General features: G+C 40.3%; 1 protein-coding gene across 1 annotated transcript; it reads right to left on the reverse strand.

Moving 5' to 3' along the window:
- Positions 1 to 454: 454 nt before the first annotated feature.
- Positions 455 to 27457, reverse strand: LOC134290177 (uncharacterized). Its single transcript, XM_062857238.1, is given in 3 exon segments — positions 455 to 629; positions 13367 to 14579; positions 27394 to 27457. Coding segments are annotated over 3 exon segments (1452 nt in total).
- Between the last annotated feature and the right edge of the window lie 400 nt (positions 27458 to 27857).

Here is a 27857-nt window from a genome sequence, read left to right on the forward strand (position 1 = left end):
AGCCTCAATGACATCCCTAAGTAAACGTTTAACCAATTCGAAGTGTTTTACTCCGCTGACCACTTTCCAACAGTGTCTGACATTTTCTCGACTTCCTGAAGTATGACGACGATTTGCTCCCGTTGCTAAAACTGGTGACCGAGCGCATAAATTCCATTTCCATTTCCTGTTTGCCATGCTCACCTGAGCCCTGAGTTCTGTCCCCATCGGGTTGTGAGGTCGTCACCTCTCGTCATCATTTTCTTCACTCACAACTGTGGTATCACACCCACCTACCACCTGTGTCTTTCCCATTCCGAGTCACCGTGCTTCTTAATTGTCTCTTAATAGATGAAAATGAATTCAGCTTTTAATTTTATAATCTTTCCTCCGGTGGGCACAAACAATACCAAACCAGACCGAACGCAGAAGAGACAAGCAAAAAAAAAAAAACTGTCTTCCACACTCCACATACTCACATACCGAGTCGCAGAGACATGCGACGTTTTCTTACTGAACCGGGAGGTGGTGCGTTGAACGTCTTCTTGGTACCTATTCGTCTGGCACCTGACTGCGCTATGCGCTGTGTGTCCGTCCAGTCCACCTCATGGATGGGCGGTTGCGACTCGCAGGCTTGACGTCGCCCAAGCCTGAGTAAAAAAGGAATGAATTCTTATGAATTTTAAAACCAACTGGGCTCATTTGCAATTATGACAGTGCTCGGAGTCTTGGCTCGGAAGAAACACGTAGCTTCGGAGTGACATAAAAATGTGAACCAATTTCATTAAATTTGCTCAGCCAACCACGAGAGGATTACGGATTGGAATGTGGCTTATGGGCTAATTGCTGGACGGTCGCCCAGTGGTCGACACTTTTGGTGTGGAACTGATTGTGCTTTAGATCTTATCTGTCGTTCTGAGATCTCGTGGAACAGATAGCACGTGGATTAATCTGGCGATCAATTAACTCTCTTGATTAAAAACTAACAGAGTACGATTTGCTGTAAGTTCAATGGACTTGTAGTAGGGGACAATGTTATGAACAATCACACTAATTTTCGATTCTTATACATTTATTAGTAGGGTATAAACCTAGGTTAAGAGCACTTATAACCAAAGCAATAAACGTACAGATATTCAAAAGGACTATACTGAGGGTAACGGAACCAATAAATTCACATGCGAAATGGTCATTGACAGAGGAAGCTTTCATATGTAATGGTTCGTAGTACCCCCTCAGCAGGTTGGTGAGATTTCGTCGCGGTCTAGGGTAGTTTCGTCTGTTTGTTTATTTAAAATGTAGGAAAGTGTTTGTGTTGTTTGTTTCCACTTATTGTGTTTGCTGGTCACCCGAACAGGACGCAGCCATAAATACCAACTACCATCATCCTGCAATATTCTTCACCAGATGTCTCTGCATGTGACCATCGGGGTGATAGCAAATGGTAGTTGGTAGAGGCCATTGCTGAAATATAGATTCTGGTTTGATCGTAAACCTAAGATCGGCCATTTGTCCAGGTAGTCCCCACCAGTGATAGGTGCGAATGTGAGAGTGGTATTTTGCGGACACAGAACCCCCAAGGTCCTACCATGCTCGTTCGGTAGAACGACACAACCCCGAGGTTTTACCACAACTACAAAGGTTCACCCTAACTTCAGAATGGGCCACCTTCCGCCGTGGCTACATCCGGCGAAGACTAGGGCAGACGAGAATCCGGCCATTCGCTACTCCAGGCCGAGTACTACCCTAAAAGCTGTTCTCCAGTGGTCGCAGATACCCCGATTCGATTGGGCGGCAAAAGTCGCATCGAACGGGAAGAAGAAGGACGAGGAAGGAGAGGATCGGTGGATGATGGCAGCAGGAGGAGAAAGGAAGAAAGAAGGTCAGATTGGTATTAAGAAAGTGGGTGAAGCGAAGTTGAGTAAAGGTAGATAGCTAGAAGATACAAGGTGCACAAAGTTTGGAGAAATATACAGGAGTGGGAAAAGGCAATCCAAGTGTTTCCCTGAATCCGCGAAAGAGCAAGGATAAGCATGCCGACCTTTGAGATGTGAGGTCCTAATACAGATTCTCATTGGCCGCTGGGAAGGATCACCTTCGGTGACCCTCTCCTCAAGCCAACGGTAGCTGTGGCCGAACCGCCATTAGTTACATATGCAATAACCGTGAATGTGCTCATAGAGTAGTGGCGAATCACCAAGAAGAGGAAAATGGAGTTAAGTTAACCCTCGAGCAGTCGCAGATTCGATCACCCTCAGTTACACCGCGTGTATACTGAGTACAACAAGCGTGTTTTTTTTATCATGGTGCGTGTACTCACAATTCGTTCAAACATTCTTTTGTTTCGAGTGTACTATCTCTGTGTGATGGGTATCGCAACAAAATAAGTTGCGTTACTTGTCGTCTAGTTGCATTGTTAGAAGTGATCAATTTCAGCACTGCCACGAAAAAATATAAACATTTTGTTATGTTTTTTTCGTTTTTTTTTTCTTTCTCGTGCTTCTACGGGTCTTTAACATACACTTTTTGTGATGTTCCGATGACCCTGGAGAGATCGGTCAAGCTTATATTCTCTGAGCAGAAACATAATAATTATTATTCTTATAGTTAATAGAACAAATTTGTTTTTTTTTTTGTTGATCGGCATTTAAAAGATTATTTTTTAGCCCTGAGTTCATCGCCAGAGTACCAGGGTTCCAGGTGAATCCACTCTCAATCTCCCACTTCGTAGTTCTTATGAGCGGGTTGCTGTGTTGGAGCGCCTCTGATTAAGTACAGAAGGTAACCTAATGCTGTGTCGATTTCGACTTCATGTTAAGTTGTAAATGCTAGCTCGATTTGATGCAATAGTTTTCAGTGCAGCAACCCTTAGTAATGGAATACGTCATCTGCAATCGCGTACTAAACACGCGGACATTGTTCGAACCTTTCTGTTCTAAATTTTCTATGCTAACGCACTGGTGGGTCGTTGGCTGGTTGCCAATAGGTTTGGAGATTTGGTTTGGGAGGTTTACAAATATTCTCTTAGAGTAGTGTTTCCAATACTTTATTGAGATTCGTCCCCCAAGGTGCCTTAGTCTATTTTTTTATTTTTTAAGTATGGTGCTGAAATAATTGGGCTAAGCTATAGTTGTATCCAACGGTTCTAGCTAAGAACAAAATAATAATATTTCTGTACAAAATGCCAAAACCATAAGGTTTCATTACAATTATAACAGTGATTTGTGATTTGAAATATTTTAGGAAATATTCATATTGAGATCTGGCAACTTTTCCAAATGATTGATATGTTAAAAAGTTAAACAATCAATTTGACTACACAGCAAATAATTTTGTAATATCCAGGCGCGTAATTTCTGATGATGTATTCATTTTCGAACGTAATTTCACTCGATTACATCGTTTTCCAACAATTATCACACTTACCATGCACACCCTGGTTGGCACCGGAAAGTATCAACAAACCCATTCCAGCGGATACCTAGAAGCAGTATCATATTTATCACCTTCCATCTAACTCGGTGAAATAGCCGAGAGGCAAGGGGTACGCCTCACAATCCACGGATCAGTGTACGAATCCATGCCAATATTTTACTTATATATGAAACATCTATCGTTCCGGTTCTAGCGATTGCTAGACCCACTTTGAAGCTAAGGCGGCTGATTTGCTGCGTGGGAAGGATGTAATTTGTACATCACTTTAAAGACGCGACTGATGTGCAGCGAAAATGGTGTGATATCACAAGATTTTTTTTGCTGTGTACTGATAATCATTTTAAGTGTAGTATCATGCCTCAGTTCAAATACGTTAAGACAAAAAAAAAATACAGTAGAGCGGATTTTTTTTTTGATTTTCCATATAAGACTAACGATTTGAAATCTATTGTTGTTCTATTTTTGAGGCATAGTTACTCCCTTCATACATCTCGTTTTCTTTTACGAATGCTCTGATTGAGCTGATATTTTTGCTGTAAAACGCTAACAATTTAAATTTAAATTGTACGTTTTTTTGTAAATTGATTTTTATTGAAAGAAAAATACGAAATAACTTCATTTTTTGGAAAGTTTGCTAAAATTTAAGGAAATTGTCTCATGTATTCAGCAATATCTCGAATTACATCAATTTGACGCAAAAGTTGTGTTCAAATGATCGAAACATTTCATATTTTACTTTATAATTATGCAAAAGATTTGATTGCAATGTAAAATATTGGAATTACAGTAAATTCCATATTTTTAAAAACGTGCTTTACAGGAAAAACTGAAAAACTATTCTACTTAAAAATTTTTAAAGCACGGTCTCAAACTCAGCCTTTCAAAAGCAGACTTTCTTTTTATTTTGTAAACGAGTGTGATGAATCTGGTAGATGCAAATTTCAATGTAATTGAAAATACTGTTTTTATAAGAATAAATTTGCTTTCTGGAGACGTATGAAAGAGATTATTAGTGACTTTCTTGAAATAGTTACGTGTGATAGGATTTAGCAAGAATACAGCATGGAATATCTCGCTGACTTTTTGAAACATTTCTAAATCAAATCCTAGTGAAAAGCAAAGTTTGAAATTTTACTGAAATTATTCTATGAAATAACCTTCAAAACTCAAAAAGATCTTCCTTTAAAGTTTGTGAACCCAGAAATGCTTCAAAGACATTCGTTCAAAACGTATTCGTTTTTGGTTGAACACTTAGACAAACTGCAGAAACCCATTCGTCCTGGTTACGTTGCGAAGGATTCCTCGTTGATACTGAGATACAGGAATTTCCTGATAAACTACGTTTTCTCTCTTTCCCTGAAAAAAAAACTTACTTCAAAATCTAATTATTGGTTACACATTATTTCCCTCGCACCCGCAGTTTGTCTCACTTCAGAGAGTGAACATCTAGAAAAATTCTAAGATTTTCACAAAAATTTAAATAACTAATAATTTAACAAACACAAAAAACTGAGAAATTTCACCTTGATTTTATTTAACAATTTTGATCACTCCACCGCAATATATCTCCAATAAAACTTTATGCACATTTTCTCGAAAATTTGAACACGAACTTCATGCAAAAATGCTTGCAGTAACAGAAACTTCTCTACAAATTTCTTAAACTAATTTCTCCGGATTGTTGCAAATAGAATTACTATGCGCTATCTTAGAGAAATTTCTGTAATATGAAGCCAAAATGAAATTCTTGAAAAACTAATATAGCATATATAAAGGGGATATTTTAGGAAAAAATTGGAAAGAATTTTAAATTAAAGAAAAAAATCTTTAAGTGAATTGAAGGGAACACACTTATTTCTGAATTGCCTGTTCGGTACTTTTTTGACGAGATTATAACAGCAGTACGATCTCGGTAGTTTCGGTAATCGATTTTACTGAGGCTCAGTAAAACAACTGTCAAAATCGTATGGAAAAGGTAAACAATGCATTTTTGCTGAACGAGTTCGGTGCTCAGCAGTTTTAATCTCGTCAAAAAATTACCGAACTCGGTAATCAAAATTAAGTGTGAAAAGAACTAGAGGGAGGATAATGGATGAATTTAAACAATTTTGGTGAATTTTTCCAAGTTGATTCTCAAAAAATTTCTGGAGAAATTTCCCTTAAAAATTCATGAATAATTTTTTGGAATACAGTCATTTTTAGAATAAGAATATGAAAATAATTTATGGAATCTTGATGAGTCTCGTCAGATTTTATTTTTGACAAATACTGGTTGGACTTGATTATTCGGGTGACTCCAAAAAAATCACCGCGGATAATCGAAACATACTTTTTGTTTTTATTTTTTGTGTTTGTGTCCATCAATCAAAACCAATTGAATAAAGCACCGTGCTAGGAGTGCGGGTTCGATTCCCGCCGCAGCTGTCAGGAAAAGTTTTCGGCTGCACCACTGAGCGTTGCATGCTAGTCCGTTGTCTAGTGTTGTACTTCCTTCAAAGAGCGAATAGCTCACTGGAAGTACTAAACGTGTCCGTGTCTTTTTTTTAAAGAAGCAAACTTATATGATCTTCTAGGACTTAAACATCGGCTGTGCTAATCATAATCATTTTTATTGAATGAAATTTTTTGCTTCAAAATCTGCTCAATAAAAGAAATTCTCAAGTGGCCTCAATCTTATTTTTGAGTGTTGTTTTGACATTTGCTACAACTTTTGTCATATTTTCATTTAAAATTGTGTAGAGCTAAGTTTAATTTGTTCCCCGTATAATCGAGCCCTGGATTATCAGGTTCCGGCAGGCCCATACACATAAGTGGTGCCAAGGGAAAAGTTTTTCTTAATTTCGACAAAAGGCGGAGGTGCGCCTAGTGTATGAACCACACCCCCCCCCCCCCCCAAACCCCACCCTTGTGCACGCACTTGGGTTCCGGTTAACTGTATCTTCGGATAATCGAGGACGATCTGTATAAGTATTTTTTCTCGAATTTTAGATTTTTGGTATACTTCAAAATAGTTTTGTCAAGAATTACTCTCAGAATTTCTTAAAGATTTTTCTAGAACCATGTTTATGTCTTCTTGAACGAATTTACCGGTTCTCTGATAAATTCATTCGAACAACTAATTTGAGAAAACTCCTTAAATGTTTTAAAAGATTTATCCTCAAAATTCTTTTTTTTTTATTCTTTATTATTGTGTTTTTTAACTTTTAATGTTAGTTCAACACACAACCCTCAAAATTCTATTATTATTCTATTATTGTACATTTTTTTCATAACTAAGGTAAACAAGATGAGGGCTGGAAGCCAAATAAATACAGCCAATCGAGTTTTGAGCAATCAAGTCATGTTCATTATTTAATTACTAGCGAAAGACAGAAGGGATAAAAAATTTGATAATGAAAGCTTAAATGGGCTGACAAAATCATGTCACTAATGTAACAACTAGTCCTGAATATAACATTAAGAATTTTCCTCGCGAGAAGCTCTACCGAGCCGGGGCCCGTGGCGCAGTTGGTCACACGTTTGCTTCATAAGCAGATGGTCATGGGTTCGATCCCAACCCCTGCTCATCATTCTACCATGTACTTAGGGTTGAAAGTAAAAGCAGCGCAACGGCAACCAGCTCGATATAGTAGAATTAGAATAGAATATATTTAGGCGCTGTGCAAAGTGTAAGTACAGCTTTCAATTGGAATCGCTCACGCAGTGTGCTAGTGGACAAAAGAGCTGTAAATTAGGTTAAGTTATTGATGAATTGAAAAAAAAACTCTACCGGGATTCCTTCTGAAGACACAACACAGCTCAACCGGGATTTATTTTGAAATTTCTTCACAGATCTACTAACAAGCTCCCAACTTTGAAAGATGGCTTAGAATTTTGTTTCAGTTATTTCTCCGTATTTTTTTTTTCAGGAAATTCTGGAGAATATCTTTGAAGGAATTTTTAGAAAACATGAATAAGGAGGTTCAGAAGTAGTTCCCTAAAAATATTTCTTTGCAAAATTCGGTAGGAGTTACTGAATGAATGAAAAGAACTTTGCGGAATTATCTGGAAAAAAAAGAAACACATGGTTGAAATACTGATGGTAACTGTCAGAAGAGTCATGAACGGAGTTTGAGAAGAACTTAGGTCAATTTTCTGGCAAATGCTCTATGAATTCGTTAAGGCACTTTATAAGAAAATACTTCATTGATTTCTCCGGAATTCAAGAAATATTGTTACAGGGATTCTAGTTTAAAACGTCGAGATTTTCCTAGAATTCCTTCGTGGCTTCTTTATAATTCCTCGAAACAGTGATGCGAGCATTTAGCACATTTTGAATCGTGGAATACTTTAGAATTTCTTCAGAATTTTTCATAATTAATTCTGTGGAGAATCAGCAAGCTCTCGGAATAGTAAGAAAATATTCACAGAATTTCCGAAGTAACTTCTGAAGGAACCTCTTCTAGAGTGCTCTAGAAAACGTCTGAAGGAATCTCTGAAAGAACTTTTCAAAGCATTTTCAAATCAGCTTCTGGATAAATTCCTGCTGAAAAAAAAAACCAATAGAACTCCTCAAGAAATTTTCTAGAGAACTCCTAGAGTATTTGTTGAAGAAACTCCAGCAAAACTGTCAAAGAAACATTTAATAAATATCCGAATGGTTGCGTGACTCCAAGATTCCTAAAAAAACTGTAGGGCGAAGTTTCCGAAAGAATTTAGAAATAAGCTCCTGGTAGAAACCTCGGAGGAAGCCCAGACGGTTTTTTTTTAAATTAACTCCTGGAGCAATTCTCAGAAAAGTTCTTAAAGAGAATCTCCAAGAATTTTATTGAAAACCAAATTGAATTGAAACGATTGTTGGAAAAATTCTCGAAGGAACTCCCGAAAGAATTCACAAAAGCGTTTCTGGAGAAATAACCCATGAAACTCCTGGGTAATTAGCAAAGGTACTTATGGCGGATTTTAAAGGTGCTGGTCCATTCTCTCAATTCCTATATTCAATTAGATATTCTCAGTGGAATTTCTACCGGAATAAAAAATGGAATTTCTGAAAAAAAAAATCCCTCAGAAAATCCTGATGGATTTTAAAAGGAATTCCAGTAATTGGAACTTTAAAAAAATATCCTAGAAGAACTCCTGGAGAAATTGAAAGGAATTCAAAAAAAAGCCGAAAGAACTTTCGTACAAACTGCAGAAAGTATTTCCTAACGATTTTTGGTGGATATGTTGATGGAGCTTTGGAGTACCTCTTGGGGAGATTCCCAAATGAGGGATATTCTGAAAAGCTGGAGGAATTTCTGATGGAACTCTCGAAGGAATTCTAAAAAACTTCTGGAAAAATCCCCTAATTCGAAAATGAAATTGTTATTGCAGAAAATTTTCGTTGAACTACAGATGCGCTTATGCTGAAATCGTCACAGCACTGTGGCTCCCACCTTAGAAATATTTCTTTCCTACGGTTAAGAAGAACGTCACCGTGAATAGTGACAATCAAAAGCATGATGTGAGTGTATAAGACCGATACTCTGTACCCAAGGTGGTCTAGAAAATAGTCATTACAAATAGTTCCTGGACCGACCTAGCTTACTGTTTCGTCTATATGGTACTTAGAATGTGTATCTCTCGTGAAAAAAAAATACTCCACTGTCCCAGGAAGACCACGAACGAAGAGCCCATTCCAACCAGGTTGTGAGTAAACTCGTTCTTCCGCGTATGTTGATTCCTAAACTACCACGTCCATTTCTTGTTCATCTGCGTGAGCATGTGCGTCGTCGTTCCGCCATGCTGCATAGACCGGACCGAGAGTGCCGTAGTGTCCATTATCTGCGGCACTTCGGAAAGGTACCAACTTCTAGCCGGCTAACCAACCAACCGATCTGCTGAGGTAGTGGAGAGATGGTAATTACTCTTCGTGTGGCGACTTAAGTAGTCATTAAAGACAATTTATAAATGAGCATCACAGCACGTTATAACACCTTAAATCCCGAAGAGTGTGGAGGGGGGAAGAACAGGAATTCAGTGTGACCGAACGTCCAGTAAGACACAATCACATATGTGCGCCACAGCCAGCCCAAGTGGTACAACCCAAGTGCAATTGACTTGTCTACTCGAACGAACCGACTTGAAAAAGCTGCCGTTCGATTGTTGCCTCGATCCGGTGAAGACTGAGGAGGACGCGACGACCACGACGACGACAGCCGTTCAATAGAATTCCAAAAATTCGTCATTATTCGGTCCCATTGTACATACCTAGTTGCTGACCAGTTTCCCGAGTTATGATTGGATTGGACACCTCGTCCGCCGTCACCTGGAGCGAGTGGAAACCGAAAAAAAGCTAACTGTTCGGTCCACTTCAGGAGGATGGGCGCTTCTCGTGCTTAGAAATGAAATTCCAATAGAGGACCCCGTCCCAAGACCTGAAGGGGTCTCAATCGGTAGGAGTCCGGTTTGTTGGCTTTTGATTCCGCCGTGGTGTTTTGTGTGATCATCTTCCACACGTCGTGGCTGTCGCGTCCTCAAAGACGCATAAATATACTTACACGGTGCTGGTGTCAAAGTCGACCTCGGGAGGGAACCATATAATTTGTCGCAATATTTTCTCGTGACTTGACTTACAGTTGATCGTGGGGACAATGAGAAGCCTCTTTGCTGATAGTTCCACTCGAAGGGGTAGCACACTGTTGGGGTCCGTTTTCCCACCACCACCTCACTGCGTCCGTACGCTTTAGCATGAAGAATTGATGTCTTAAGAATAGACGGCACATTATCATAAAATTTATGCCACTCGAGTCAGGTTGATCGCTGGACCGTAGCGTCACTTTTGCTTTTCGGTTCGTTTGGGATTCACGGGGCTGGTAGAAGGGATGTACGTGCAGGTATTATGCGCGATGTCCACTTTACTTCGAGGTCAATTGTCTGGTCGGTCATCGTTGTCGTCGTTTTCTTCGGTTGGCAGAAGATCTGGTAAATTGGATTAAGAGTCAGCAGAAGTCCGTTGAAGGGGAGATTCCTCGCAAGAACAGGAACAAGAGGGGGTAATCTACACTCTTACGCTTGTCATGAATATTTATTAATCCGGTCATTTGCGACCGCGTGGTGACTTCGACATGGGAAGTTGTATGATGAGGTTGCGTCACTTGGGTGCAGGAAGTCATCGTTGCGTGATGGAGACATGTACCATTCAATTGTTGGTGGAATCTTCTTCGCAGTCATGTACTTATATCGAATCAGGCATGTGTTGTTATAGCAATTTGATATGTGTTAAGAGCATGATACAGCTTAAGAACTTCTCAGCAAAAATGCTGGAAACTTTCATCAACGCCGGACAATCAACAAACCAAAGCAGATTAGGCTTAGTAAATTACCTTAAGCATTGCTTTGGTTCTGCTTTGGCTTTGCTTCGGCTTTGCTTTGGCTTTGCTTTGGCTTTGCTTTGGCTTTGCTTTGGCTTTGCTTTGGCTTTGCTTTGGCTTTGCTTTGGCTTTGCTTTGGCTTTGCTTTGGCTTTGCTTTGGCTTTGCTTTGGCTTTGCTTTGGCTTTGCTTTGGCTTTGCTTTGGCTTTGCTTTGGCTTTGCTTTGGCTTTGCTTTGGCTTTGCTTTGGCTTTGCTTTGGCTTTGCTTTGGCTTTGCTTTGGCTTTGCTTTGGCTTTGGCTTTGCTTTGGCTTTGCTTTGGCTTTGCTTTGGCTTTGCTTTGGCTTTGCTTTGGCTTTGCTTTGGCTTTGCTTTGGCTTTGCTTTGGCTTTGCTTTGGCTTTGGCTTTGCTTTGGCTTTGCTTTGGCTTTGCTTTGGCTTTGCTTTGGCTTTGGCTTTGCTTTGGCTTTGCTTTGGCTTTGCTTTGGCTTTGCTTTGGCTTTGCTTTGGCTTTGCTTTGGATTTGCTTTGGCTTTGCTTTGGCTTTGCTTTGGCTTTGCTTTGGCTTTGCTTTGGCTTTGCTTTGGCTTTGCTTTGGCTTTGCTTTGGCTTTGCTTTGGCTTTGCTTTGGCTTTGCTTTGGCTTTGCTTTGGCTTTGCTTTGGCTTTGCTTTGGCTTTGCTTTGGCTTTGCTTTGGCTTTGCTTTGGCTTTGCTTTGGCTTTGCTTTGGCTTTGCTTTGGCTTTGCTTTGGCTTTGCTTTGGCTTTGCTTTGGCTTTGCTTTGGCTTTGCTTTGGCTTTGCTTTGGCTTTGCTTTGGCTTTGGCTTTGCTTTGGCTTTGCTTTGGCTTTGCTTTGGCTTTGCTTTGGCTTTGCTTTCGCTTTGGCTTTGCTTTGGCTTTGCTTTGGCTTTGCTTTGGCTTTGCTTTGGCTTTGCTTTGGCTTTGCTTTGGCTTTGCTTTGGCTTTGCTTTGGCTTTGCTTTGGATTTGCTTTGGCTTTGCTTTGGCTTTGCTTTGGCTTTGCTTTGGCTTTGCTTTGGCTTTGCTTTGGCTCTGCTTTGGCTTTGCTTGGCTTTGCTTTGGCTTTGCTTTGGCTTTGCTTTGGCTTTGCTTTGGCTTTGCTTTGGCTTTGCTTTGGCTTTGCTTTGGCTTTGCTTTGGCTTTGCTTTGGCTTTGCTTTGGCTTTGCTTTGGCTTTGCTTTGGCTTTGCTTTGGTTTTGCTTTGGTTTTGCTTTGGCTATGCTTTGCTTTGGCTATGCTTTGCTTTCGCTTTGCTTTTGCTTTGCTTTCGCTTTGCTTTCGCTTTGCTTTCGCTTTGCTTTCGCTTTGCTTTTGCTTTGCTTTCGCTTTGCTTTCGCTTTGCTTTCGCTTTGCTTTGGCTTTGCTTTGGCTTTGCTTTGCTTTGGCTTTGCTTTGGCTTTGCTTTGGCTTTGCTTTGGCTTTGCTTTGGCTTTGCTTCGGCTTTGCTTTGGCTTTGCTTTGGCTTTGCTTTGGCTTTGCTTTGGCTTTGCTTTGGCTTTGCTTTGGCTTTGCTTTGGCTTTGCTTTGGCTTTGCTTTGGCTTTGCTTTGGCTTTGCTTTGGCTTTGCTTTGGCTTTGCTTTGGCTTTGCTTTGGCTTTGCTTTGGCTTTGCTTTGGCTTTGCTTTGGCTTTGCTTTGGCTTTGCTTTGGCTTTGCTTTGGCTTTGCTTTGGCTTTGCTTTGGCTTTGCTTTGGCTTTGCTTTGGCTTTGCTTTGGCTTTGCTTTGGCTTTGCTTTGGCTTTGCTTTGGCTTTGCTTTGGCTTTGCTTTGGCTTTGCTTTGGCTTTGCTTTGGCTTTGCTTTGGCTTTGCTTTGGCTTTGCTTTGGCTTTGCTTTGGCTTTGCTTTGGCTTTGCTTTGGCTTTGCTTTGGCTTTGCTTTGGCTTTGCTTTGGCTTTGCTTTGGCTTTGCTTTGGCTTTGCTTTGGCTTTGCTTTGGCTTTGCTTTGGCTTTGCTTTGGCTTTGCTTTGGCTTTGCTTTGGCTTTGCTTTGGCTTTGCTTTGGCTTTGCTTTGGCTTTGCTTTGGCTTTGCTTTGGCTTTGCTTTGGCTTTGCTTTGGCTTTGCTTTGGCTTTGCTTTGGCTTTGCTTTGGCTTTGCTTTGGCTTTGCTTTGGCTTTGCTTTGGCTTTGCTTTGGCTTTGCTTTGGCTTTGCTTTGGCTTTGCTTTGGCTTTGCTTTGGCTTTGCTTTGGCTTTGCTTTGGCTTTGCTTTGGCTTTGCTTTGGCTTTGCTTTGGCTTTGCTTTGGCTTTGCTTTGGCTTTGCTTTGGCTTTGCTTTGGCTTTGCTTTGGCTTTGCTTTGGCTTTGCTTTGGCTTTGCTTTGGCTTTGCTTTGGCTTTGCTTTGGCTTTGCTTTGGCTTTGCTTTAGCTTTGCTTTAGCTTTGCTTTAGCTTTGCTTTAGCTTTGCTTTCGCTTTGCTTTCGCTTTGCTTTCGCTTTGCTGGCTCTGGCTCTGACTTTGGCTTTGGCTTTTGCTCTGGCTTTGGCTCTGGCTTTGGCTTTGGCTTTGGCTCTGGCATTGGCTCTGGCTTTGGCTCTGGCTCTGACTTTGGCTTTGGCTTTTGCTCTGGCTTTGGCTCTGGCTTTGGCTCTAGCTCTGGCTCTGGCTTTGGCTCTGGCTTTGGCTCTGACTTTGGCTCTGGCTTTTGCTCTGGCTTTGGCTCTGGTTTTGGCTTTGACTCTGGCTCTGGCTTTGGCTCTAGCTCTGGCTCTGGATTTGGCTCTGGCTTTGGCTCTGACTTTGGCTCTGGCTTTTGCTCTGGCTATGGCTCTGGTTTTGGCTCTGGCTTTGGCTCTGACTTGGGCTCTGGCTTTGGCTCTGGATTTGGCTCTGGCTTTGGCTCTGACTTTGGTTCTTGCTTTGGCTCCTTGTTTGGCTCTGACTTCGGCTCCGACTTTGACTCTGGCTTTGGCTCTGGCTTTGGCTCTGGCTTTGGCTCTGGCTTTGGCTCTGGCTTTGGCTCTGGCTTTGGCTCTGGCTTTGGCTCTGGCTTTGGCTCTGGCTTTGGCTCTGGCTTTGGCTCTGGCTTTGGCTCTGGCTTTGGCTCTGGCTTTGGCTCTGGCTTTGGCTCTGGCTTTGGCTCTGGCTTTGGCTCTGGCTTTGGCTCTGGCTTTGGCTCTGGCTTTGGCTCTGGCTTTGGCTCTGGCTTTGGCTCTGGCTTTGGCTCTGGCTTTGGCTCTGGCTTTGGCTCTGGCTTTGGCTCTGGCTTTGGCTCTGGCTTTGGCTCTGGCTTTGGCTCTGGCTTTGGCTCTGGCTTTGGCTCTGGCTTTGGCTCTGGCTTTGGCTCTGGCTTTGGCTCTGGCTTTGGCTCTGGCTTTGGCTCTGGCTTTGGCTCTGGCTTTGGCTCTGGCTTTGGCTCTGGCTTTGGCTCTGGCTTTGGCTCTGGCTTTGGCTCTGGCTTTGGCTCTGGCTTTGGCTCTGGCTTTGGCTCTGGCTTTGGCTCTGGCTTTGGCTCTGGCTTTGGCTCTGGCTTTGGCTCTGGCTTTGGCTCTGGCTTTGGCTCTGGCTTTGGCTCTGGCTTTGGCTCTGGCTTTGGCTCTGGCTTTGGCTCTGGCTTTGGCTCTGGCTTTGGCTCTGGCTTTGGCTCTGGCTTTGGCTCTGGCTTTGGCTCTGGCTTTGGCTCTGGCTTTGGCTCTGGCTTTGGCTCTGGATTTGGCTCTGGATTTGGCTCTGGCTTTGGCTCTGGCTTTGGTTCTGGCTTTGGCTCTGGCTTTGGCTCTAGCTCTGGTTCTGGCTTTGGCTCTGGCTTTGGCTCTGCCTGTGGCTTTGGCTCTGCCTTTGGCTCTGCCTTTGGCTCTGGCTTTGGCTCTAGCTCTGGTTCTGGCTTTGGCTCTGGCTTTGGCTCTGCCTGTGGCTTTGGCTCTGGCTTTGGCTTTGCTTTGGATCAGTGGATTCTTTTGTAACTTCGGATGTAAAATTAAGGACAATGAAATAGAAAATATAAAAATGATTCAACAAATCAACAGTTAAAAAGAAACTTTATGTACATTGCTAATGATTAAAGTGAAGGTGAAAAAGAACCTAATAGAAACATAGAAGATTCACCCAACTTTTTCAGCCACCATTCCGAAACCATTGAAAAATGTTTCTTTTTAAATTCGGAAGTATCCTTTCATTTCCTGCTTTGACTGCAAAATTATCAAAAAATCAACAGTTCCTCCTGCACAAAGCGAGCTCATTTTCAATCATCGCAACCTAATTTTGAAACATTTTCCGAGTACCACCCACCAGCATCCACCGTATCAAAAGTGACTGTGGAAGGACACACAAATCAGCAAAAATAACGAAAAACAAAATATCTCATCATTGCGGCGGCAGTTCTGTTTGCTTTGAAATTGCGATTTCCATTCTGCTTGAACCAGGAAGAGGAAAAAAAAATGAACTCCGAATCGTAACGAACGAATTCCGTCTATTTGAACTTTCCTTTCAAAGTAAACCAAGCAGAATGCGCTTCTGGCGGCGTGGTCCAGTGTTCTGAAAATGAGGTAACCGGCACAGAAAGAGACTGGGGCTCATGAGGGAGCGCAGTAAAGAAAAAAAAAACAGAATATTTCTATAATTTTGTCGAGTACAACTTTCACGGTAGCAGATAATTGCGCGCTTGGCGGTGGAATTTTTGCCAGAATTCCTCAACCAGGTGAGTCAGTCGATGATGATGGTTGAGGCGGGAGAAATAAAATATAAAAAGCGAAAGTATACATTGTAGGTATCAAGCGCGTGTATTTGAACTGGACTTGTTTCCAATTTCGCTGAGCACAGTATCAACTGGTATGACGCTTCAGGGAGGGTTCGGGAATGTGATCATGGCTTTTTGCTTATTAAGCACCAGGCTTGGTTTTCATTTCTTTGTAAATATAAAAATGTGCGGTTCAGTTCTTGTTTGGATTTGTTTGGTTTAACCGTCGGTGAATAATCTGAATCCCTCGAATTACCCATGCGGTTTATGAACTACCCAAGTAACCATTAGCACTATATTTCGCCTTTTTCGGCAAACAGGGCTATTTAGCGGCCAATATAGAGCATATCGGCCCCTTATTAGCATTATATTAGTCCCGAGGGAAGTTACTTGGGTAATCTTGGATTATTTGAGAAAAAGTTCTGTGACTCCACTCGTGCTCATGCAAAACTCATAGAACGCAGTAAATTCAACCCCTATTATCAACCCCAATCAAATTGCACAAAATGGCACATCCCCCCAACCCTGGACAGTTGCAAATCAGTGTTCGATGTGCGAGAGAACCTGCCGTTAAATCTGCGAAAAGCTAACAATTAAATCAAAGCAAAAAAGAACATAAACAATTAAACAATCACCAGCCAGCGCCCTTGCCTCCCTCGAATCGACTGCATCATACCCTCCCCTAAGTGGATTCGAACCTGCAAACGCAAACACACGATGCTGTTATTGTTGATGATGAATTGATATCAGAAGCTCTGGTCCCGCAATGCAATGCATCAATGGGGGCGGCGCCCTGAAATTGGTGGTGGTGGTGGATGCTCCGCCACCACCACCGCTAACTGCATGACATGACGACTTAATACTCTTCTCTCGTTTGCATGGGATGCGACGCGACTCATCATCGTGTGCTGATTTCAAGGGCTGATGCCGATACCTACGTGGGGAGCTTGATGCAAAATGCATCATCAGTTCATGGAAAATCTATCGCACGGATACAATATCGCATAGGAGACTATTTGAGAAAATTAAGGCAAAATCTGAGTCGCCAAGAAAATTTCTTAACAAATCCGGAAATGACGTTATTATTGCGCCAAATTAGGAATTATTCCGAGAAAATCCCTCCATGAATTATTTTTCACGGAATTTTTCTGTTATTCAGCAATAATTCTTCTGAAACTTCATTCGAGAATAATTTCAGAATGTTTTTCTTCCCATATATTTATGAATTCTTCCAAAAAGTCTGAAGAAATTATTTTAAGAACTCCTACGATGATTCCATTAAAAGGTGCAATCTATTCGCCTTTCTTTCTTCAATTGCAATAATTGACTACTTTTAGGTGTACATCTTGTAAAGGACCTTTTGTTTTGGTAAACAAAATTTATTTGACTCTTCTAGTACCACTACTGACGCTGTAAGGGCTTGGCAAACTAGATGTTAGTCACACGAACAGTCGTGACATTGGACTTAACTGTGGCTAGTTATTCTAATATGAGCAACTCTCGCTGAGACCGGCTCACTATTTACTAGCGTGGTTCAAAAAATCGTTTTTGCTCCACACCGCTTATTCGATTCGTAACCAGATTCTAAGCCATCTCCCAAAAATTGAGCTGATTTGGTTGAAAATTGAGAGTGCACAAGCCCTTCAAAGTTTGTATGGGAATTACTATGGGAAAAGGACGTTTTTCATTCAATTGACCGTAGCATTTCCCCAGGTGCCCCAGAGTGTTAGTTGACCCTTGGCAGTCCTAGGCTACTCTATCACCTACAACTTTGCCGAAGACCGCATTCAAATCGGACGTCTCATTAATTAATTATCGATTTTTATCCAACTGGAGAAACTTTAACAGTGACCGTACAGCTTCCCAGCTGGCAACATTGCTGCACATGGCGCCAGAGATAGCACACAGAAATCATGGCTACTATGTTTCAAGGCAAATTGCAGTGATGCCCATCGAATAGTGCAACCATCATGATCAAAGATTTTCATTCTGGACAAAAATCAATAACTAATTAATGAGGCGTCCAATTTGAATGTGGTCTTCGGCAAAGTTGTAGCTGATAGAGTAGGCTAGGACTACCATGGGTCAACTAACACTCTAGGGCACTTGGAGGAATGCTACGGACAATTGAAAGAAAAACGACCTTTTCCCATAGTAATTCCCATACAAACTTCGAAGGGCTTGTGCACTCTCAATTTTCGACCAAATCAGCTCAATTTTTGGGAGAAGGCTTAGAATCTAGTTACGAATCGAATAAGCGGTGTGGAGCAAAAACGATTTTTTGAACCACGCTACTATTTACACCTTGTCTTCAAAAATGTTATTAGTGGCGATTTTCTGAAAGTTCTCGCTAAAAAAGTAGGGAAAACGCATTTGGTTACTCAAATTGATGGACCCCCTGTTAGTTAGAGCCACAACAATGTTTGCAGACCCCTCGATTTTGGTCATATGGTGACTCATTTAAACTGTTATAACTCGAAAGTTTCCCCAAAACCACCTCAAAACGAATTGTTGATGGAAAGAGGAAAAGTAGAGCTACTTTTTACAATTATAAAAATTTGGGTCGGCCATATTGATTTTGGCCGCCATTTTGGATTTTTATACCAAAACATTTGTTTTCACCATGATGGCAACCACCGGTTTTCAAAATTTTTGCATCAATTGAAAGCTGAGACATTTATACATAACACATCAAAAAAATAGAGATGTATTTTTTTTCTATCAACTTTGTAAACTCAAGTCTAAAATACGTTTTCTAGCCTTAAATACAAAAGGAGATAAATATGTGAAACCTGGATGTGTTATAAGGAAGATTTAAATGAATTTAAGACTAAACGAATAAGTGAGTTTCCAGCAGCTAGTTTTGCGCATGTCTCAGACGCCAATCTTCGATCCTGTATTCTTTGCCAAAACTGGAATACTGGTTGGATTAGATGTTTTTTGTTTACAAACATAATTGACAGTTCGACGCCTTTTATAAGAGACTAGCTGTCCTGGCAAACGTCGTACTGCCTCCTTACTGTGTTTTTTGACATACAGCCCCATAGGGGCATCCCCCACAAAGTCATCTGTATGGGAGCCCCCCGTTCCAAAAACCGGAGAGGTCTCACACCAAGCTAAGAACCTTCCCCGGCCCCAAAAATACTCGCATACAAAATTTCACATCGATCGGTTCAGTAGTTTCCGATTGCATAAGGGTCAGACAGACAGACAGAAATTCATTTTTATATATATGGATAGATAGACAGATAGATAGATAGATAGATAGATAGATAGATAGATAGATATGCCAGTTTCGCGTGCTGGAAAAAGGATACAACTTTTTCCTTCGCACTGGCTAAGGAGTTCCACTTATGTTATGTGCCAAGCCCCATCATGCGACACATCAAACTGCGGTGATTTTTTGTAACCTTTAGGATGGTTGACGAATTTTGTGCGGTAATCAACACTGGAGACCAGAAATTACACGACGTCGGCCCAAAATTCAAGATGGCGGCTTCAAATTCAAGATGGTAGCTGATTAATGGTGTTTTAGGCTCTAAAACTATGAGTGGAGCGGACCTGGTGTGATGGCCAGAACACTTTACTATCACGCCGATTACCTGGGATCCCACTCCCACTCCCGACAAACTCGCAAAATGTGAGTTCTTCCTTCGGAAGGGAATTAAAGCATGGGTCCCGAGATAAACTAGCCCAGGGCTAAAAATCTCGTTAATACAGATAAAAAAAATCTCAAACTATGAAATATGGGTATATTTGGTATAGGGAAAAAAGTTTGGATTCCAAAAGTGGCGACCAGAATATCCAAGATGGCGGTCCAAAATCCAAGATAGCTGCTCCAAATTCAAGACTATAGCTGTTCAATTGGGGTTTGGGCTCTAAAACCATGTAATATGGGCATATTTAGTATGGGGATAAAATCTGAACTCCAAAAAATGGCGACCAAACTGCGGTGATTTTTGTAACCTGTAACATGGTTGACGAATTTTGTGCGGTAATCAACACTGGAGGCCAGAAATTTCACGATGTCGGCCCAAAATTCAAGATGGCAGCCTAATATTCAAGATGGCGACTTCAAATTGAAGATGATAGCTATTTAATGGTATAATGGGATATATTTGAGAGTCCGGACTCCTAAAATAACGATCAGAATATCCAAGTTAGTGGCCTAAAATCCAAAATGGTGGCTGCAAATTCAAGATGGCGGCTGTTTAATTAAATTTTGGGCTCTAAAACCATGCAATCCGGGTATATTTGGTATGAGGAATTTGTCCAGAGCTCAAACATGGCGACCAAAATATACAAGATGACATCCTAAATACAAGGTGGCTCCAAATTCAAAATAGCGCTTTAAATTCAATATGGCGGCTGTTTGAAGAAGTTTAGGCTCCAAAATCATTGAATATGGATATATTTGGTAAGGGGAAGATGACCGGAGTTCAAAAATGGTAACCAGAATATCCAAGATGGCGCTTGAAAATACAAGTTGACGGGTGTTCAATGGAGTTTTAGGCTCTAAAATCATTAAATCAATAAATATATATTTACACAGATCGAAAAAAGAGTGTAAAATTCTGTGACATATGATGCACATGATTGGAGCGTGGGATATCACAGAAGTTTACATGACATATCATGTAAAAGTCATAAAATATCATGTAAACTTCCATCATATGTCATGTAATTCAGCATGACTCTGTGTATTTACATGACATATAACACAAATTTACATGATATATCATGTAAACGATCATAACACTAAGTTTACATGACTAAACTGAAGTTTACATGACGTGTAAATCTCATTATTTTTTTCTGTGTAGGTGCTGTCCATAAACTACGTAGACTCATTTTTGGCCATCCTAGAACCCCCGCTCCCCACTCGTAGACTTAGGTTCATACAAAAAATTTTGAAATTTGTATGGAGCGTAGACTTTGGCTAGACTCCCCCCGGTCCCTCCCTTAGAGATGGCGTCTTTTTTATGGTTTTGTAGGCCAATAAATCATTCAATATGGGTATATCCAAGATGGTGGCTGTTTATCGGAGTTTTAGGCTCTAGAACCATTCAATATGTGTATGGGGAAGATGTCTCGAGTCCAAAAATGGCGACCAGATTTTTTAAGATGGTTAACTTAAATCCAAAATGGCGGTTCAAAGTTTAAGGCTCAAACATCAAAATCCAGATAAACGATATGAAGAATGGTGCCATGAAATGGATTTTTGTAAAACGTATGAAAATGCGATAAACATCAACATGTCACTTGAGTTTTGTTAAAATTGGTTTTCGACGGCACGAGAAAGGCGCCACCACCGCTAGGTAGATTAACTAGGGTTTTTTTACAGAGATTTGGAGATTTATTTCAGAGATTCCTCTAGAGGTTTTCCTTAGAAATTAAAAAAAAATCAAGAATTTGTCCTGAAATTATTACTAGGATTCCTCCTGCTTGATTCCTTCATGTATAAGGGATTCTCTCATTTAGAAATTCATCTCGAAAACTCGAAAGAGATGATTGAGGAAGTTTCTCCAGAGGTTTCTCCAGAAGTTTCTCAAGATATTTCAACCGGGGATTGCTTATTATTTAAATGAAACTTTCGTCTGAAATTCTATGCGAAATTTCACAGCATCTAAGCAACTTCTGTGAAAATTACTAAAGAATCCCTTATTTTTCCAGCAGATTTTTCAAGAATTTCGGCTATGATTATAATCATTAAGCTGATGATCATTTTTGGTGTAGGATCATGCCCTGAGTTCGAAAACGCGAAGGAAAAAAATACAGTAGGGCGGAAATTTTTTCGACTTTCCATACAAGGTTGATGATTTGAAATCGATTTTTGTTCTATTTTTAAGCAAAGTCACTCACTTCAAACATCTCATTCTCCGTTATCAATGCTCCGATTGAGCTGAAATTTTTACTGTATTTCGCCTACATATGATACGTCAAATAAACGTCGAGAAAGAATTTTTAAGTTGTTTTTTTCTTATTGAAAAAAAAATCATTTCTTCAAAAATTTTTGGGAATTTCGCTAAAATTTTAGAAGATTATCCCTAAAACTCACCAATATCTTGAATTTTATCAATCTGACGCAAAACCTGCATTCAGATGATCGAATGGTATTGTATTCAGCTTTTAATTTATGGAAAAAGATTTAAAATTGGTTGAACAAAACGCAATATATTTGAATTTTAGTAAATAGCATATTCTGAAAATCTAAAATGACGGTTCCAAATTTTGTGGCTTTATGACACTTGTTTGGTTTGAAAAGATCGTTGTCTAATATTTTCTGAATATTATGTTATGCTAATGTTATGCTAATATAAAATGTATCCATATTGAGTAGATTTAGCAAGCAGCTTTCATTTTGTATTTATGTCAATGACATGAACATGTCACTTGAGTTTTGTTGAAAGGATATTTTAAAGCACGAGAAAGGCACCATTACCGCTAGGTGGATTAATTAGGTTTTTTTTTAATTCCCAAAAAAAAACCTCAAATAAAAATATTTGTGGATTTCCTCAAGGCATTAATAAAAATATTTGTGGATTTTCTTGAGGCATTCCGGTTTATGAACGTATTTCTAGAGGAAACATGCAGTTACCGCGTAAATAAACTTCTGTAAAGATCCACAGAAAAATTGAGATTTTTCTACAGGATTTTTTGTGGAAATTCCAGGAAAATATGTCCGAATAAATTTTTCAACGAATCCTTGGCGAAATTCAAAAAGTTATCCTTAGAGAATGTTTTGGGAAAAAAAAAAACGGAAATCCTGAAGGAATCTCTGTGAAATTCCTGCATGAATTATTAAAAGCACACACAAGACACATTGTAGGAATTCCTGCTAGATTTTCTTGATGAATCCCTGAAAAAAAAAAATCGTGGACACATTATTGTGATAATATTCAATGGAATCCCTTGTGTAGTTCCTGAACAAATCTCTGGTGAACTACTTGAAGACGTACCTGAACAAATTTCTGATGAAATCTCTGGATAAATTTTGGTAACAAAAATTTCTGAAGGAGACCCTGTAGAAAATTCGGAATGAATCCCCGATGACATGTTACTTTTTGACGATTTTGATTTTTTTTTTTCACCTAATGGGCTATTTTTGCGTATACTTTCAGAAACGACTCTCGGTTAGTATACTTTGTTCAGAAACTCATGAAAACAACATCAAGTCAATTTGTCCCATGTTCAGTTTTGTCATCATAAGCTGGCCCATGTTCGATATTTTTCCCTCAAGGGCTATCCAATGTTCAGCATATACGCATTCAAAGATGTCGAGAATCTCTGAGGAACTCCTGATATAATTTGTGAAATTCAACATGGGACAGCCTATGGTGTAAACTGCAACATGGGATAGTTTATACTAAAAATCTCGCATGACATGGGACAGCTTGTGCCGCGAAAATTTAAAAATTGCTAGATTTATCAGAATTACAGTCCCACCACAGTTTTTCTTAAAAAAAAAAAGAAATTGCATGTTTTTGACATTTTTTGTTGTTACCAATGATTAATACCAGTTTAAACGCTATCCTGGTTAACTAATTTTGTTTTTGCCTTTGTCGTACACTAAGTGTACTCCAAAAATGACTTTTTGATAGAAGGCCCGGAGGGTCAAGTCACATATACCAATCAACTCAGCTCGACGAATTGAGGTGATGTCTGTGTGTGTATATGTATGTGTGTATGTAATATGTATGGGTGTGTGTGTATGTGTGTGTGTACAAAAATAAACTCACGTCACTTTTTGGCAGTTAACTTCAACCGATTTAAATGATCGACGTTTCATTCGACGCGAAATCTGGTCCCATTGTTTCCTATTGAAAATGCTTCGGATTGGTCCAGCCGTTCCGGATTTATGGCCATTTAGGTGTTCCGGATCGGTATCCTCAGGAAGGGGTCACACATAAAAATGCTACAAACCCATGCATGCGACGTTTCAAACCGCAGCATTTTCGATAACCTGATGCACGATAAGCAGGGGAATAGTCTCAGACCATATTTGAACCGGTAGTGTTCCGAAACTGGTTCCGGGTGTCCCGTCGGAAGAGGCCAAATATAAAAGTGCACCTAACCCATACATGCGACACATCAAATAGCGGCTTTTTCAATAACCAAATGAACGGTAAGTAGGAAAATAGCCTCAGACCATGTTTAGGACAACCGGTAGTGTTCCGGAGCCGATTCCGAGTGTCCCGGTGGAAGTGGTCAAATATGAAAGTGAATCAAACTCATGCATGCGGTACATCAAATAGCGGCTTTTTCAATAACCTAATGAACTGTGTAACGTTTTGACGTTTTCATTCTGTTTATATTTTTATTCAGTTAAAGTAAATTGTTGGTTCATTTGAATATTTTGGATTTTCATCTTAAAGGTTGTTTTTTTTTAAATTCATTATTAGTTTTCATGATTATTTTAGTTAATTTGTAGCTTTTGACGTTTTTGTCTTTTTAAGTAAAATCTTATGTAAGTTGGATTCGTTGAATTTGTCTTTGAGTTTGAACCGTTTCGTTAAGTATAGATTATCCGTTTCATATTTGGTTTGTGTCTAGGCTAAGCTAATGATGATTCATTTTACGTATCTTATAGGACTTTTTCGATGGCGTTAAATAGTTGTTACGGCCATGTGCGATTTGAATTTGGCGCACTTGTAAATAATAGTTTGTAGATTGAATAGACGACTGCTTCAATAGCGGAAAATTTACTGGACAAGAGAATTAGACTTGACTCCATGACTTTAAGTTAGAGTCGGCTGGTGAACAGAAGTGAGCTTCGGCGACCTTCTCCCAGTTTGTCATTTTTAAAGAGTCTTAAATATTGGATTTTGTCGCCAGGGACAGACACTCTGTTCCCTGTGCGCTTATTTTTTGTTTTAAAGCGTCCAAAGACGCTTTTTATTTTGGGCACCTTTAGTTCGGCGAATGTCAAGGAGAGCCCACCGTCGTCGACGATTGGCCACGAAGATAGCACCGTCAACGACCAAAAACCTGCGCAGGTACGTCAATCATGGCCATGATCACACACACACACACACACACACACACACACACACATAAACACTCACACTTGACGAGCATTTTTGTGAAAATAATATACTTTTTAACGAATTCGATTGTTTGTTGTTCTCAGTTTCATTGTTCTTTATTTCATCAAAATAAATTCATTTCAGCGACCCCTAATTGTTTGATTTTTGTTGTCAATTCTGTTTTTAGTCTCTTTAGGAGTGAATTTCCGTTATAGTTCCAGTTCGTTCGTTTTTGTGTGTATAAATTAGTGCGTTTTGGGTTTTAGTTCAAGATAGCGGCCGTTCGAGAAAGCCCTTGAGATAAGAGTCGAAATGGTCGGGCAAACCTATAATGAACCATCTTCACTTTACTATTACTTTAGAGCTTTTAGTAGAACTTGTTACTTCAGACTCTAGTTTAATTTAAAAACACTTCACTAATACTTTACTTTTGCAAAAGAAAATAAAAAATGAATAACTCTTTTAAAGAAAAACTAGAAAGGACGAGCAAATTCCTTTTAATTCTACTACTGTGCTTATCTTCGGACAGATAGGCCTATTTCGTCTGTGACTTACAGACTTCTTCAGTGTCAAGTGCTCGACTGAAGAAAACCTCGCATTCGTTGTGGTATTTATACTAGGAGGAAAACAATAGGAAAACAATAAAAAACTACTTAACAAGGATCAGGGCAATGGGTACACGTGGCTGTTTAAATTTTTACCTAACACACACAAAACATTACACAATACACAAAACACAAATTGACTACCTACCAGATCGGCAGGAAAAATAACACAACAAACACCAATTGACTACCTACCAAATCGGTAGGAATTTTCCTAGCTTTAGGTATCTTATTGACACCCTGTTTTCTAACAGGCAGATACACCCCCTTTTTTACAAATATGTACCTACAATTGTGTACCTACATTTTTATACCTACACTTTTACCCACACACGTACCTACACATACACTCCTAGTATAAATACCACAACGAATGCGAGGTTTTCTTCAGTCGAGCACTTGACACTGAAGAAGTCTGTAAGTCACAGACGAAATAGGCCTATCTGTCCGAAGATAAGCACAGTAGTAGAATTAAAAGGAATTTGCTCGTCCTTTCTAGTTTTTCTTTAAAAGAGTTATTCATTTTTTATTTTCTTTTGCAAAAGTAAAGTATTAGTGAAGTGTTTTTAAATTAAACTAGAGTCTGAAGAAACTATAATGAACCGGTGGTCTCTCGTACGCGAGAGTGGCGCAAAAGCCACCGAGTTTAAAGACTCTCGAGCAAATTCGACGAACGGTTACAACTGTAAGCAGGAAAATAGCCTCAGACCATGTTTGGGAAAACCGGTAATGTCCCGGAGCCGGTTCCGGGTCCCCCACTGGAAGTGGTCAAATATAAAAGCTAACCAAACTCATGCATGCGGCATATCAAATCGCGGTTCTTTAGGTTACCTGATGATCGGTGAGCAAGACCGTATTTGGGAGAAACGGTATTGTTCTGAAACCGGTTCCGGGTGTCCCACCGGAACTGGTCAAATGTAGAAGATAACTAAATCCATGCATGCGGCACATCAAATAGCGGCTTTTCCGATACCCTGAAGAACGGTGGCTTCGTGGTCGTGCGGCTAAGGTCACCAAGCCTTTAGTCGCAACGTGCTAAGGAGCGTGGGTTCGATTCCCGCCGCAGCTGTCAGGAAAAGTTTTCGGCTGTGCCGCTGGTCGTTGCATGCTATTCCGTTGTCTAGTGTCGTGCTTCCTTCAAAGAGCAAATAGCTTATTGGAAGCATTAAGAACGAGTCCGTGTCTTGAACGGTAAGTCTCAGACCACATCTAAAACTACAGGTAGTATTCCAGTACTGGTTTTGGACATCCCGCCGAAAGTGGTCAAATGTAAAAGTGAACCAACTCCATGCATGCGGCACATAAAATCGCAGCTTTTTCGATAACCTGATGAACGGCTTGCAAGAAAATAGCCTCAGATCATATTACTACCGGTAGTAATGTGTTTTGTGTGTTTTTTAAATGTTTAATATATTTTAGAGTCCGCAGAATATGGTCGAAGGCCAGTAAAATCGACCGAAACGTCCGGACAGCCTGACAAATAAGTTTTTTAATTATTTCTCGCCGAAAACTAATCGATGAACTACCAGCACATCAAATCGCATAATTTAAAACAATAATAACATCATACCGGTAGTGTCCCAAAACCGGTTCCGGGTTTTCCGCCTGAGTTGGTCCAATGTAAAAAATGAACCGAACCCGTGAATGCAACTCATCAATTCGCAGCTTTCTAGGAAACCTAAAAAACAGTTCGGAAGAAACTAGTCTTAGACCATATTTGAGGCAATTGGTGCTGTCCCGGAACCGGTTCCGGGTATTCCGCCGCAGGTGGAAACATGTTAATTTGGAACAAACCCATACACAAAGTGTAAAAAAATCGAAAATGCAAAGTGAAGATTAACATTCTATTTTTTTCATTCGTGTATGGCCACATTCATTGTCAACTGAATGCCTCTCTTTTTTCATTCAATTCTCTGTCATGAATCTTGCTTTTCTTGCGCGTCGTAAAATGTTCAATTTCTGTAAACAGACGCACAATCCGACCTCATGAACAAATGGAACAGATGGTTAGTATTCCAATTAGTTACTATACCCAAGTTTTGTGTTGATTGGAAGTTTAATCGGGAGCTATGGTCTAGTTTTGTTTCTCAGTGAAAATAGTCAGTGACAGAAAAACGAATGAATAAGTTAAAAAATTCATTCACAAAAATGAATTTTATTTTGATCCCTCAGTTGAGAATTTTCAAAATCCACGTTGAATTTCACTCATTGAAAATGAAAATTTTAAACTCTGCCCATACATGCGAGACATGAGGTCGCGGCTTTGTCGATAACCTGATGAATGGTTAGTAAGAAAATGGGCACAGACCACTTCCCGGCAGTGTTACCGGCTTCGAGTGCCCCGCCGGAAGGACTGTCCTGGAACCGGGGCATCAAACTGCTATGACACATCTAATTGCTGCATTTTCTACAACTTGATGACGGAACTTGTTCCGTGTGTCCCGCAGGAAGTGACCAAATATAAAAGTGAACCAAACCCATTCATGCGACACATCAAATCAAGGCTTTTCGACTACCTGATGAACGGCAAGCAAGTAAATAGGCTCAGACCACATGCATGGCTACCGATAGTGTTCCGGTATCAGATCCGGGTTTTTCGCAGGAATTGATCACACATAAAAGTGGACCAAACCTATGCATGAGACACACCAAATTGCGGCATTTTCGATAAACTGATGGACGGTCGGCATGAAGATAGGCTCAGGCCATATTTGAGACTACTGGCAATGGGGACCATCCTGTTCCCCACGTCGAGGACCCGGGATAAAATCCCACTCCCGTCAAACTCACA

The sequence above is a fragment of the Aedes albopictus genome, chromosome 3 (assembly GCF_035046485.1).
Source record: "Aedes albopictus strain Foshan chromosome 3, AalbF5, whole genome shotgun sequence".
Lineage (NCBI taxonomy): Eukaryota > Metazoa > Arthropoda > Insecta > Diptera > Culicidae > Aedes > Aedes albopictus.